Raw genomic sequence first — 13,291 nt, 5'->3', positions numbered from 1 at the left:
TCAAATTTCTTTTTCTTTTAAACAACAACAAGCTGTCACTAAACCGTGATTTGTACCTGAAACCGCTTACGACAAGACAAACCCGGTATCGGCAAACTCATTCATTAACACCGTATTTTGCCAGAACAAACATTTTCAAATACTCGTTCTTTCCTCGAACCATAAACGACTGTAACTGCCTACCTCAATCATTAACCGGCTCTGTAGAGGCACTTGAGCGTATTTACCCATGACCTATGTTTTTGTATCTTTTGTATATGATGTATCTTTTTATTGTTCTTGCTCTTTTACACCTGTGTGCAATGTTATGATCTTGCCCTTCCTGCTGGGGCCCTTAAATAGGCCTGCAGTATTTTGTAAATAATAAATAAATATAACTTGCCAACAGCAAGTACCAAACCTACTGGCTGCAAACTGTTTCTTGTTCACTAATTTCTTTTCATCTGTACTCCAGCTACTACAAATAACATAACATCCCCTACACTTTTCTTGGCTTGGGCGTTGTTAGTTCTCCTTAATACAACAAAAGCAGTGCTTGTGAACTTCTAGACTTGCCTTGATGACTGATGTTCCACTCTGTGCACCCTCTTCTACCTTTGGTGTATACGTCTGGCACTCGTCAAAAACAGGCTTGTTGTCATTTACATCTGTTATGAATACAACCACAAGGGCTGTGCTTGTATGGGGGGTCAAGGCCCCATTACGACAGCAGGCACCATCATCTCGTGCTGTCACATTGAGCTCATACTTGTCTTTGTCTAGGTGTATGGGGCCATTGATGAGTCGAATAACACCTGTAAATAAAAGTAACTTTGTCACAGGATGCTCTGATGCAAAAATACGATGTCTTTAGAACATATGCGTGTTCTAAAGCTCAGCGAACAAAGGTCTCATTACTACTGCCGATACACTAGCTAATGATGTCAACATGTGAAAATGCAGCAAAACATGTCAAAACATTTTCATTCGTGCAAATAGACGAGTCCTGAAAAATGTGAATCAAATGTTTTAACACCCTTGTGCAAGAGGGCAATCCAATATTAGTACAGTCGAATCCCGATAAGTAGAACTCGAAGGGGCCCGAAAATTTGTTCGAATTCAAAGAAGTTTGAATTAATGAAAGCTAAATAAACGGAGGGCTCTCCATGCAGTAACGCATGTGCATTGAGCTAACACACGAGGGGGAAGTTTCAGAAGACTTACATTTATTCATAGATCACAGGACATCTGTTATTAATTGAAGTAATCGGTGATGCACGTCTGCACGCGTTTGCCTTACAGCGAGTCAATCGATTTCGCACGCAGCTTGCAAAGCATTTCTACTTCAGCTTCAGCATTCTCCTGGCAAGAAAAGTTGCGCGCGGAAATGTCCAGCGCCGACACTTTCAACGACAGCGGAGCCTCTCCGCTACGCAGCCACGCAGAGAGAAGCAGATCGACAATTGAGAGAAAACCAACACTCCACGGCAGCTTTTTAAAAATTTTTTTGCTCTCTTCGCACGCGTCGTTGAAAGGAGAAGGGTTACCTGGCAGGGATGAGAAAGGGGAAAGCATAGCACTAGCGTGTGCGACCCCCCCCCCCCCCTCAAGGCGCAGAGCCGTGCTCCCGCAAGGGCTGCAGAACATAGTGTCTTTTCACTTTCTTTCAACCACACATTCATTCAACCCAGCGACAGCTTCTTTTTTCCTCTCTCTCTCTTCGCACACGGCGTTCGAAGGAGAAGGGTCTTTAGGTGGCAGGGACAGAAAAAGGAGAAGCGTGACATGGGCCCATCGCAGATCGGCATTTGAGAGAGAGCAAACATTCCACCGCAGCCTTTTATTTCCTTTTCATTTCCTTAGCGCGCAGCGTTGAGGTGTCGCAGGTGCCGCCGCAGGATTGGGCTGGGTGCTGAGATCATTTTCGTAGTGCGGTATGTTCGAATTAACAATCACAAGTGCATGCGCGTTCGAATTACCGGGCGTTTTCGCCCATTGGAATACACATAGCTTTGACGGGACCTCTTCGTGAGTTCGAATTAACCGGAAGTTCGAATTAAGCGTGTTCGAATTAATGAGATTCGACTGTATTATGTCTAACTGAGTTCACAATGACTAATAAACAAGCACAAACATGAGCACTAATAAGATAAACAAAATATTAAGAACTGTGGTTTAACATGCCAAAACCACACCCCGACTACGAAATACACCAGCATTGGGGACTCGGGATTGATTTAGTCCACTTGAGTTTATTTAACGTGGACCCAACGTACAGTGCACAAGAGTTTATGCGATGCGTGCCCCCATCAAAATGCAGCCACAATTGTCAGAATGTCACCCTGCGACATCATGCTTAGCAGCAGTGCCAAAGCCACTAAGCCACTATTGTGGGCAGGCACATAGAAGGAAACAGTGTGGAACAGCCGCAACGAGAACGAAGTTTGACATTTCAATTTAATCATTCCAATATTCCAATGTCCACAGTAAGTAAACACTAATGATGATCTGGCTCCTAGCACCAATCAGCTGATACGGTATTAAAGGAAGCTAATACTAGTATATTTCAGTGGTGGGAATGCCTTGCAGCATTTTGGAGCAGCTGTTGGAGCAGGCAAAATCTGCTTTTGGACCAACTCCCTGTGTTTGGAGCACGCAAGGGCTTTCCATGACACACAAGGAGGAAGAAAATTTAGCTTTAATTTAGTTTAATGTTTCCTCAGTTTACACAATCCTTTATACAAAAGCAGTAAGTTCATAAAATATACACAAAGAATAAACAAAAGTAGAATTATGTACAGAAGCAATGGCATAAGGTATTAGAAGAACACTGAACCAACAAGCTAGCTACAGCTTGAAGTTCATAGCAGTGCGTGCACACACACGTACACACTCAAAGCTCGTTACAGTAAAACCTCACTAATAGTACATACATGCCAAGAACCTGTCTGAAACGTGGCTAACTTTGCACTAAACGTAGATTGCATTAACCACCAAGTACATACATAAGCATGCACAAGGTTCCCCTTCAAGGGGGGGGGGGGGGGGCAATGGGGGGCATAGGTTTGTGGCAGCACCCCTCCTCGCAATCATACCAATGTATCGGGCTGACTTTGAGCCCCCCTCTCGCCCCCATCTCTATTATGTCAATGTCCTTGCTTTGCGCCCCACTTGACTACCCCCCCCCCCCCCCCCCGTGCCGTGCGCATGCCTATAGTACCTATTTGCATTTCTTTACGTGCGCCATCACCACTAAAGAAGGAATAAATACAGTGCCACAGCGAATATTGTCTTAAGCGCCCACGACAAAGCCATTCCTCTCGTTCAGTCAATGTTCAGAAATTATTGGCATTCTCACACGACCGTCCGATGGCACGCGGTGGCGACACGAAAGAGCATTTCGAAACTATAGCAGAGTCTCGCATACGCAGCCAACACAGCAACTGACACAGTGATGCAACAGACATAATTGGCTGTCCGCGATAAATATGTAACGCGATCTGCTACTTAGCGAAAATCGACAGTTTTTTTTAGACGCGGTGCAGTCACAGGGAGCCAATCATCTACTGGCTAGTTGCGTGCAGCGCTTCGCCTACTTGGCGTACACACCGTGCCGAGCTCCTTGCGCCCACTCCGCTTCAGACTTCTCGCCACACAGATGTGGCGAGAAGTCTGTTGCGTTAACGCAACGAAGCGAGCTTTCTACAAGCGGTGTTCTAGCGGTCAGGCAGCGGATGGAGGCGCGTTTGGGCTGTCCCCTCATGAAAGAGTGTGCTACGCTTGCTGTCTCGGTTCCCGCGATTCACAACGCTGAACTCCGCAACATCAAGCTGCTTTCATTTCTGCAAAGGATTCATGCTGAACACGGTCCCGCAGAATGATTGAGGCGGCAGCGATCAGTGACTCAGCACTCTGAGGTTTACTGCCGGCTATTAAAGTCTGCAGTAGGCATAAAGTGGCGCTACACCACACACGTATGTAGGCTTTTTGTCGACGAAGTCACACTGGTGAGTTTTTTGGTTGGCGGCACATTGCCTTCGTTCTTTGCCAATGGTTACCAGGAAACACACCGGCACATTCTTACGAAAGTCCGAAAAATTGATCGGCTGATTGCATGCTTTTTGCAGGAGTGCAACTGTCGCAAATGCAGCAACGCAAATGCACAAGATGGCGAACATCACTTTATCCGCTCACGATGCGTGTTGTAAGCATTGCTTTTTCAATTCCAAAACCACCTAGTGGCGCAGCAATGGCGCAAGAGACAAAAAAAGACCTTTCTGGAGCAATATGGCCCAGTAATTTCCAGATGGCACAGCTTGGCGCGACTGCCGCAGGTTTCCCACCACTGATATTTACACAGCTAGAAGTTTACAAATTAGACCATTTCACTTAATCTACGGAGCCACTTACCTGTTCTCTCCTCAATCTGGAACATGCCGGACGTAGTGCCACTGTTGACAAATCCGAAGAGGATGTTATCGCCATCCTTGTCACTGGCCACTACAGTAGTCACAAGAGTGCTGGGTCCAGCATTTTCATCTACATTTGGTGTGTAGACATCCTGGCTGAACTTCGGTGCCTCATCGTTCTTGTTTTCAGTGTAGATACGTATTGTGGCAGTGCCTGTCAAGGGAGGCTCCCCTCTGTCCGTGGCACGCACAGTCAGCACATACGTGTTGTTTACATCAGCATCGAGACGCCGGTTGGAGTACACTACACCCCTGCTGTCAATGGTGAAATCTTCTTTATCAAGAGAGTATGTGAGCTCAGCATTACGGCCTGTATCCATATCCGTTGCTGACACTGCAAGAACAAGCATGTTTGCCATTACACATGATCTTTATTTAGTACAAACTTGAAGATTGTGACCAAGATGTAGAGAACGTATCAGAAAATAACCTTTGTACACTGTACTTCAGTGAAAATTACATTGAATACTTCCATCTGTTGGGCATTGTGTAACACTTGCAAGTAAAAAAAGAAAACCCTCAATAACCATTAAATGAAGGCACCTGATATCACTAGACTGGGCAATGTACACTAACACACCATCAAATACAATGGTGTTCTTGCCACGTTACACATTGCAGAGTTTTATACGACCTAAAGTTCGAACAACTTTGCTGGGGTCATGACAACGGGAGAAACAGAGCACGTATAAGGGTTCCATTCAATCCCTAGCAATACTTAAAATGTCTAAAAGCTGATGTAATAAATTTATAAAAATTTTAACAATCTGCATGAATAACACCAAATTCTTGAACAAGAAAACATTTGTGCTTAGCATAACACAAAATACAAGGAGGGCAGAGTATGTGCTGCACAAAGTCAGAAACTCAGCATGACACATTCATCCTGTACACAGCTTATTTTTACTTCACCTCCTGGGTTCATGGCATGACTTGTTTGAAGCAAGCCAAAATCTTGTATATGGTCTACATGCTTATCCAGTCTTTCTTATACTGCACTTTTTTCTTAAGTTTTCACAGAATTTTCAACATGCCACTTAGTTCTGAGCATGTAAGCCTGCAACATGTAATTTACTATTAATGAGATGATTAAAAGAGCTAGAGCAAGGCATTAAGGAAATCATTTAACATTCGTTGGGCTTCATGTGTCAGTATTTTGAGAATGCAGAACTGGGTATTTCTTTGTGAGCTGCGAATTCTCTGAAAAAAGCAGTGATTACAATACTTCGTAATGCGACTTAAGTCCAGCTGCTTAGGTATTTTGATTTTGCAATATATGACACAAAAAATTTGAGAGAAACATGCATGTATGTCTTGGTTGTGGTGATGACTTTCTGGTTCAGCAACACAAAAGGCAGGGTCCTCTTGATTGCAATGCTTAGGTATTGCTTATGCAGTGCGAACCTCTGGCTCCTAGCACCACTAAACCACTGCACAGGCAGCTCGTTTTGCAGCAGCAGCAGCAGACAAATCATTTCCACCCATTGCACGAGTCTTTGTCGAGAGAGCGGTGTGAGCAGCTTGGCTGGCACAGACGTCATCAGCGAGAAGGCGGCGGTGCGCTACTCAAGTGCCACCTCTTAGCCACAGCAGCCAGGCACGTGTTCACGCTGTGTTGCATTTCATCAATCACTACTACCCTCCTCCATGTTTCTCATCTCACTCTTTTCTCTATCACTGTCATTGATCCTCTACAGCACTATGTGCTTGCTCACTTTTATTCAACACTGCTCTCTAGATTGGCTCTCTTCCCCCTCCCTAGCGCAAATAAATAATTCACGTGGCTATGCCGCCACCAACGTGAAAAGACAGAGTAGCCACTGAACAGTAGCACTCTAATGTGCCTGTGGTCAGGAATTTCAGCTTTGCACTACAGTTCCTTCCCTACACTGGTTATCAAAATTCATTATGAAACAGCTGTGCAACACAATGCCACTTATTTTACAGCTACATAACTTTTTTAGTCATATATTTATTGTTAATAACAATGATTTAGCGAGATCCTCACCTTGAAGTATGGATGTTCCTACTGCTATGTCTTCATCAACATTGTGGGCTTGGTAATCCGGCAGTTCAAATCGTGGAGCATTGTCATTAACGTCAGTAACTTTGATAGTTAGCTGAAATAGAAAAAAAGGGAAGCATGTCGCATCAACAGGTCTGAAAACATGTCCCAAATATTTTAAACAGTATTCATGCAGCTTCACCTGAAGGCAAACTACTTAAAAGTGATAGCAAAGTTTAGCGTTACATTACCGAAGGGCTCTTGGTAGAACCTACATGATCAGTTCCCGCTTTATGTGATTTCCAGGCTCTTACGCTCGTACTAGTGAAAATTAAAAGTATCTTGATTCAGATCATATGATTCGGATCGTACGCTTTCTTGGATAGTACATTTATTATCCACATTTTTTCGGAGGTCCTACTGTACTGGATCGATAGAAAGTGCTACCAGTGGCGCTGGAAGCGCCAGACCTTAATGAACCAAGACCATCGGTATCTGTCAGTGCCAAGATCGATTAAGCTTCACACTTATTGTCAATACTGCCCAAACAAGTGTTGCATGCCGTGTACATAGCTGCTAAACATGAATGCATACACAACACCCATGCTAGCAGCAGAAACAAGAATACAGCCCCAACTCCAGCAAACTGAATAAGCAAGGCATGAAGCTACATCCACTTGGCTTTATAATTATTGCAACAAAATGTGCTGTGTGTCTATGGTCATCTAACCCTTCACATGCAGGCACTGAAACAATTTCCATACCCAGACAGCAAATAGCGACAGCTGCAATGAGTCTCCAGATTAATGTTATCACTGCCATCATAAATACTTCTGAGAGCACAACACTTGATAAAGGTGTCACTGTGACACACTCAATATAATGTAATCTAGCAGTGAAGAGAACAGCCAAAAGTATTCAGTCATTAAACGCCACTGGAAATAAGCACAAAGGCCTGCAGCATATACGTCTGTTGAAGCATTATAGCCACAACTTTTATTTCCATACAATCCGAAATGAAACTACAACTTTGTACTATACACATAATAACTAATTACAGCTTTAACTGATTGTAGTACCGTCAAATGCCTAAATTATTAAGTGTGCTGTATGCTTGCAACACCGAGTTGAACACTATTATAAAAAAAAGAACACTGAAATCTAATTTAATAAATGAAGGTACACTTTTATGAATCAGGTGTGCTGTTGTAAAGTCATGTATCTTTTCCAAGTTTTTTTTTTTTTGCTCTCACTTTTGTACTCCTTACTTTGTTTATTTTTTTTCTTAGCTTTTTTTTCTCAGGTGAACAATATTTCTTAATAAAACCTTATTATCACTAAGCACAACTTATGTATGTGGTCATTATATTTTTCTATCAATAAACTTCTGTGCATATCCATAACTATATTTTTTGTATTATGTTTCTAAACACGTACAATTGTTCGAATATATAAATATGTTCAAATGTTGTATGTGAATAAATGCAGATATGAACGAGTACATATATAGACTGCAATATGTACAGATGTATATATGTGAATATAGAAGTGTGTAGAATGTGTATTGTAATTTTTTTATATACATGCTGTACTTTTGTTGTCAAACGAAGGGAGCAAGAGCCCCATCAGGCTGCTGCTGTGCAGCTTTTTGTTCCTTGCCCTTGCAATTTTTTACTTTTTTTGCTATAAAAAGAAGGGAGAATGCAAAATAAACTTGCAACTTGGCTTCTTAGCTCTTAACATAAGAATTTAAAAACTACAGTACATTCTACTTAAGTTTACTCTGTACCAAACACAATAACATTTGAAGGTATCCTGTTAAAATAAACCCATTACGGAAGGCTGCATGGCCCAGTTCCGTTGTTCTCACAGCTCTAACATGCCCTTCATCCCATCACCTAGTCAATACTACTGAAAATGTGTCAGTAATGCCATGTGGCCTCGTGCAAAGGCTTCACACAACTTTTTCAAGAAAGAGGTAGGTCAGTAAGGGCAACAACTGATGCTACGAGGTACACACAGCTGGGTGTATAGGTGGGGGGGAGTGGGGCAGATCTAGTTTTTTAATGATCTAGATAAAATAGTAAATACAGTGAAACCCCAATTATACGAATTCAGTGGACCATGCAAAACCATCGTACAATCAAAAACTTAGAATACAGGCAGTGACATTCAGCCTTGCCCAAAAGACTGGTACAAACCGCCTGAATAAGCACCTGACACGACCTTGTGCTTCTTCAAGGAAGGTAGATGGCAGCATTGCTTAGTTGAAGCAGAAGCAAGCAAACCTTTATTCTCAACTTCAAACAATGGAATTTGACAAGCGTCATTAAATCGTTAAATTAAGTCCGAAAATTGCCTGCGAGTGAAAATGAAACCGGAACTGCGTTGCCAACAGCCTTTTGTCAGAAGAGTTAGACACAATGTCATCGCCATCACATAATGGCGACGAACCGCGAGTTTACGAGATTGCATAGAATGCCTTTGTGCTCGACTTAGCTGCACACATTGTATTTTGTTGCACTTCAGTTATGCCCCACTGTTATAATGAACATTGACGTCAAGTGAAAGTTGTTTGGCATTGTTAATATAGCTGCATGGTACCCTTTTGCATGCTCAAGCTTGTGACAGTGAGTGCCACAAACCAAGGCAAGAGATCAGCTGTGCGTCGACCAGGAAAGCCTTCCACAGACCGAAAACACGAAAATACCAAAATCTCTGAAACGAGCTTTTCAGCCAGCCGATAACTACTCTGGGCGGAGCTTCTCTAGGTAACGACCTTGCGTACGCACGCGATCGATTTCAGAAGTGCATGAACTGCCAGAAGAATAAATTTTCCATTCTAGCAAGACATCCCATGTCTACTTTTCTAATCATGAACTTTGGGGCACACAAGTTCTTTTTTTTGTATGCGTGAGTATTTGGTCAACGCTCGATGTAAGTAAAGGTGATTTTCCATTTCGGACAGAATCGGAAAGTTGTCATAAGATACGGGTTCTGTGTAAAACTGCCTCAAATGACCAAGGTTTTTAATTATCTCTATGGGGAATTTGCCGGGACCAAACTGAATCTGTACAACACTGAATCTGTACAACAAAATAATAATTTTGCATCCCAAAACAGCAACATGACCATGCAGAGTAGTGGAGGGCTTCAGAAATTTCCACCACCTGGGGTTCTTTAATGAGCATCTAAATCTAAACACATGGACCTCTAGCATTTCACCTTCATTGATACGCAGCATCTGTGATCAGGATTCAATTCAGTGACTAATACTGCCCTATTGTTCAATTCACCCTACACTGTGCAATACCTGATACATGCGTGTTCAGTACAATAAAAGGTAAACCTGGAAATTTCAATAATTGCTCACTTCAACTGATGTTGAGAATCCTCCAGAGTCTTCAGTTGCGGTCACAATCAGGGAGTAAGACTTTGGCTGCCTGAGGTCTTCATAGTCTAGCTCTTTGGCCAACTTCACCACTCCGCTGGTAGGTCCGATGTTGAAGGTACCAGCTCCCTTGCCCTGGGCTCGCAGGGTGTACCGAATTTCCCGATCGGCAAAAGATTTGGCCTTCACCTCGATGATGCTGAAATTAACAAATGCAAAACAAACTTAAATTTTGCTGTGAGCTTCACAAATAAAGGAAGAAATTAAGGCATATTTTCCCACTGGAAAATTACATAATTTTCACAGTACAAATGCACTGATTACAATGGGCAAACGCTCCAGAAAACTACTAGAGTACATTCAAACCTTGATATAACAACCCTGGATATAACATATATACCACAAACCCAGATGTAACAATATATTGGTAATATTAAAGTATATGAAACCTGGTCTTGCAATAGATATCCGTTTGAATACAATAGATATCTGTTTGAATACAATAGATATGTTTGAATAAATCTTTATAAATTTTTTATATAACAAACTTCATTTTATGCATGATGCAACTTCATTATAATGAGGTTTGAGTGTATTTGAAAATGAAAGCTTGTGACAAACGCTGCGGCACACAAAAATTCAAAGCTATAGTAGCTCCGTAAGAGTACCAGAGAAGAAAAAAAATTTATATTTCAAGTGGCTACTACCATTAAGTTGAATTCGTTACAATAATACACACTTGTTATACAATATAACAAAAGCAAACAAATGTACACTCTCTTCCAAGCATGCTGGTGTAACATATTCATGGAAAGACCTGGTTTTGGTTTTTGGAACAGCTTTTGGAGAAGAAAAACCGTAGTTTACATGGAGCTATGCATTCATCATATGCAGGTAGCAAACTGTGCAAGACACTCCCACATTTAAATTCACATATAAACCCAATAAAGTGGCTGGGGGGGGGGGGGGAGCCACCATGATAGCTCAGTGGTAGAGCATCGAACGCGTTATTTGAAAGTCGTAAGGTTCGATTCCTGCTCATGGCAAGTTATTTTTTCACCCACTTTTTTTTCTTATTTACATTACATTGGTTCTAATAACTTCCCCTATACATTCCTTGGCATTATTGTCTGTTAGATCTCATTAATATTGTGTCAAAACACGAGCCCTTAGGTATACACTTCTTTCCCTTATATATATACTTTGACTACAGTGTACTAGAATAAGGGTAGGTAGTGGACTCGAATGCATGCGGCGCCGCCTGAGGCACCTCACGTTTCCTCCAAGTTGCCTCCACAAGCATTTCCCCTTGAAAGGCAATGTGTTTTTACTAGTTTCAAGCCTACGCTAAGCAGGCGTTGCGGGTTATTTTAGCGGACTGTTATATCGAAGCAGTTCTTACTATCCACGCGATAGGAACTGTGTCCATACGCATTTGCATTTTTCAAAGAAATACAATAAAAACACTTTGCCGCTACGATATCAGCACTGGATCGAGAGATGTCGGCTGCCTTCCCGAAAGCCGCGATTCAGTGATTGCTCGTCGCCAAATTAATAAGGATATAATTCGAAGGAGCGCGATTTTAGCCCATGTCTATGCATAGCTCTATCAGGAATTTTCTAATATTGTATGTTGTGCCTTAAATGCACACTCAATGCCTGCCAGGGTTTGGTGGTGATCGCAGGCAAAAGATCAACAGAATTCGCCCGTGAAGTTGCGGAGAACAGTGTGAAAAGGCATCTGCAACATCTGTTTGATTAGTCGAAAATTAATATCTTGAAATTTCAAACAAGCACAACTCTGATTGATTGATTTGTGGGGTTTAACGTCCCAAAACCACCATATGATTATGAGAGACGCCTTAGTGGAGGGCTCCGGAAATTTTGACCACCTGGGGTTCTTTAACGTGCACCCAAATCTGAGTACAAGGTCCTACAACATTTCCGCCTCCATCGGAAATGCAGCCGCCACAGCCGGGATTTGATCCCACGACCTGCGGGTCAGCAGCCCAGTACCTTAGCCACTAGACCACCGTGGCGGGGTACAAGCGTAACTCTAGCTACCTGTTTACATCAATATAGTTACATTACAGCACAGTTTCCTTGTGGGCATATGCATTGCTTTACGTAAACATAACTTTATTGTCAAGTGTAACATTTACTATGTGCAACTTATTAAGGACAAAATTAGCTTAAACATTACACCCACACACATCCATCAACCAGAATAATACTTTAAAGACTGTTTAGAATCCAAAAATATTACAAATTTATGTGTTTGGATCGTTGGAACAGCGCCTTCCGGCAGCGTCGATCTTCCACGAGAAATACATTCCTTTTCGCCGTCATCGGTATGAGTGTAGCCTCTGATGGCAAAGTGCGGCCCAAAATGCCATTCCTCTTCCACTGTGTCTTCTTTATTCATCTTGAGAGGCGTTGAAAAGGGACACTTTCAGCATGCTCTTTACACGACTCTAAGCAGTCCGGCATCGCAATGTAAAACAGCAAGTGTGCCACTCAAGAGGCAGAATTGCTTAACATAGGTCAGCATGAGCACGTCAGTGGAAAACTAATAGTATTGTGGCAGTTGTTGATGCAAACCGTGAGATCTCTCGATAACAACAGAAAGCAGTCGAGTGGCAGCCTTGTTTAACACGCACGCAGCAAGGGAGCGGCAGTGGCAGAAGGAGTGGGCGCGCGAGGTTTCAAGACAGAACTGTAGTACAGCCCCAGCGGCTCCCTGTACTGGCGACATGAGCGGCTTCAGAGCGCCTCATGGGGAGCATAGGGGAGAGAGCACACTACCCCCTTTAAGTACACTGCAGCTTTGACTATACCAGATAATGGACAAGCTAAATTTACTGAACATGAACATGTTATATGGAAACCCGAGATTTTCAGAAAGTTTTCTTTTTCTTGCGTGATAAGTTAACATGACCACATTGAAGTAGAATTCACTATCAGAGCAACACATCCCATAAGTGTACAAAATGAAGCAAATTACATTTTAAGACTAAAAAATATAGGTAAGAACTAAAGTGAAATTAAAGTTAGTCAAATTAACCAGCTGTAAACAGATAAAACAAAACTTAAAGGGACCCACAACTGGCCAGAACGGGTGATTAGATTTCGGTGGAAAGGAAAAGAGCATGAATTATGATGACAGTGATAGTATACTTTTCGAGATCCTTAGTAGGATTTATATTTTTAAATAGCGTCAAAAGTAACCAAAACCAGCACGTCACGCCCCTAGAGCAAGAGCCATGAACCACAAATATGAAGTCCCAATAACCTTGCTGTGATTACTTAAAGCGCACCGGAATAAGGGCCATGCGTGCGGCCGCATGGCGTTTGATTACCATCGGGTCTGGCGCATAGGAAGAAGCACGCAAGCTTGGGAATGCGATCGTTGCGGCTTGCAAAATGCTGCTGACCTACAGCTCTGTG

The 13,291-nt window shown here is 42.4% G+C and overlaps 1 protein-coding gene across 7 annotated transcripts in view; it reads right to left on the bottom strand.

Moving 5' to 3' along the window:
- CadN (neural cadherin) overlaps window positions 1-13,291 on the bottom strand; it is a 307,286-nt gene that overhangs the window by 243,326 nt on the left and 50,669 nt on the right. For all 7 annotated transcript variants that reach the window (XR_005110559.2, XM_037428692.2, XM_037428688.2 and 4 more), the window contains exons 5-8: window positions 9,827-10,043; window positions 6,457-6,568; window positions 4,390-4,782; window positions 556-794 (exon numbers count right to left, since the gene is read on the bottom strand). Coding sequence is in view for 6 of the 7 variants with exons in the window: in XM_037428692.2 (XP_037284589.2) it covers window positions 556-794; window positions 4,390-4,782; window positions 6,457-6,568; window positions 9,827-10,043 (961 nt within the window). In the remaining variant the exon portion in view is untranslated. The remainder of the gene's footprint in view (window positions 1-555; window positions 795-4,389; window positions 4,783-6,456; window positions 6,569-9,826; window positions 10,044-13,291) is intronic.

This window comes from Rhipicephalus microplus, chromosome X, assembly GCF_043290135.1.
Source record: "Rhipicephalus microplus isolate Deutch F79 chromosome X, USDA_Rmic, whole genome shotgun sequence".
NCBI classification, from domain to species: domain Eukaryota; kingdom Metazoa; phylum Arthropoda; class Arachnida; order Ixodida; family Ixodidae; genus Rhipicephalus; species Rhipicephalus microplus.
Note: the sequence above shows the minus strand (reverse complement) of the source record. Positions and strands in the feature narration are given on the sequence as shown.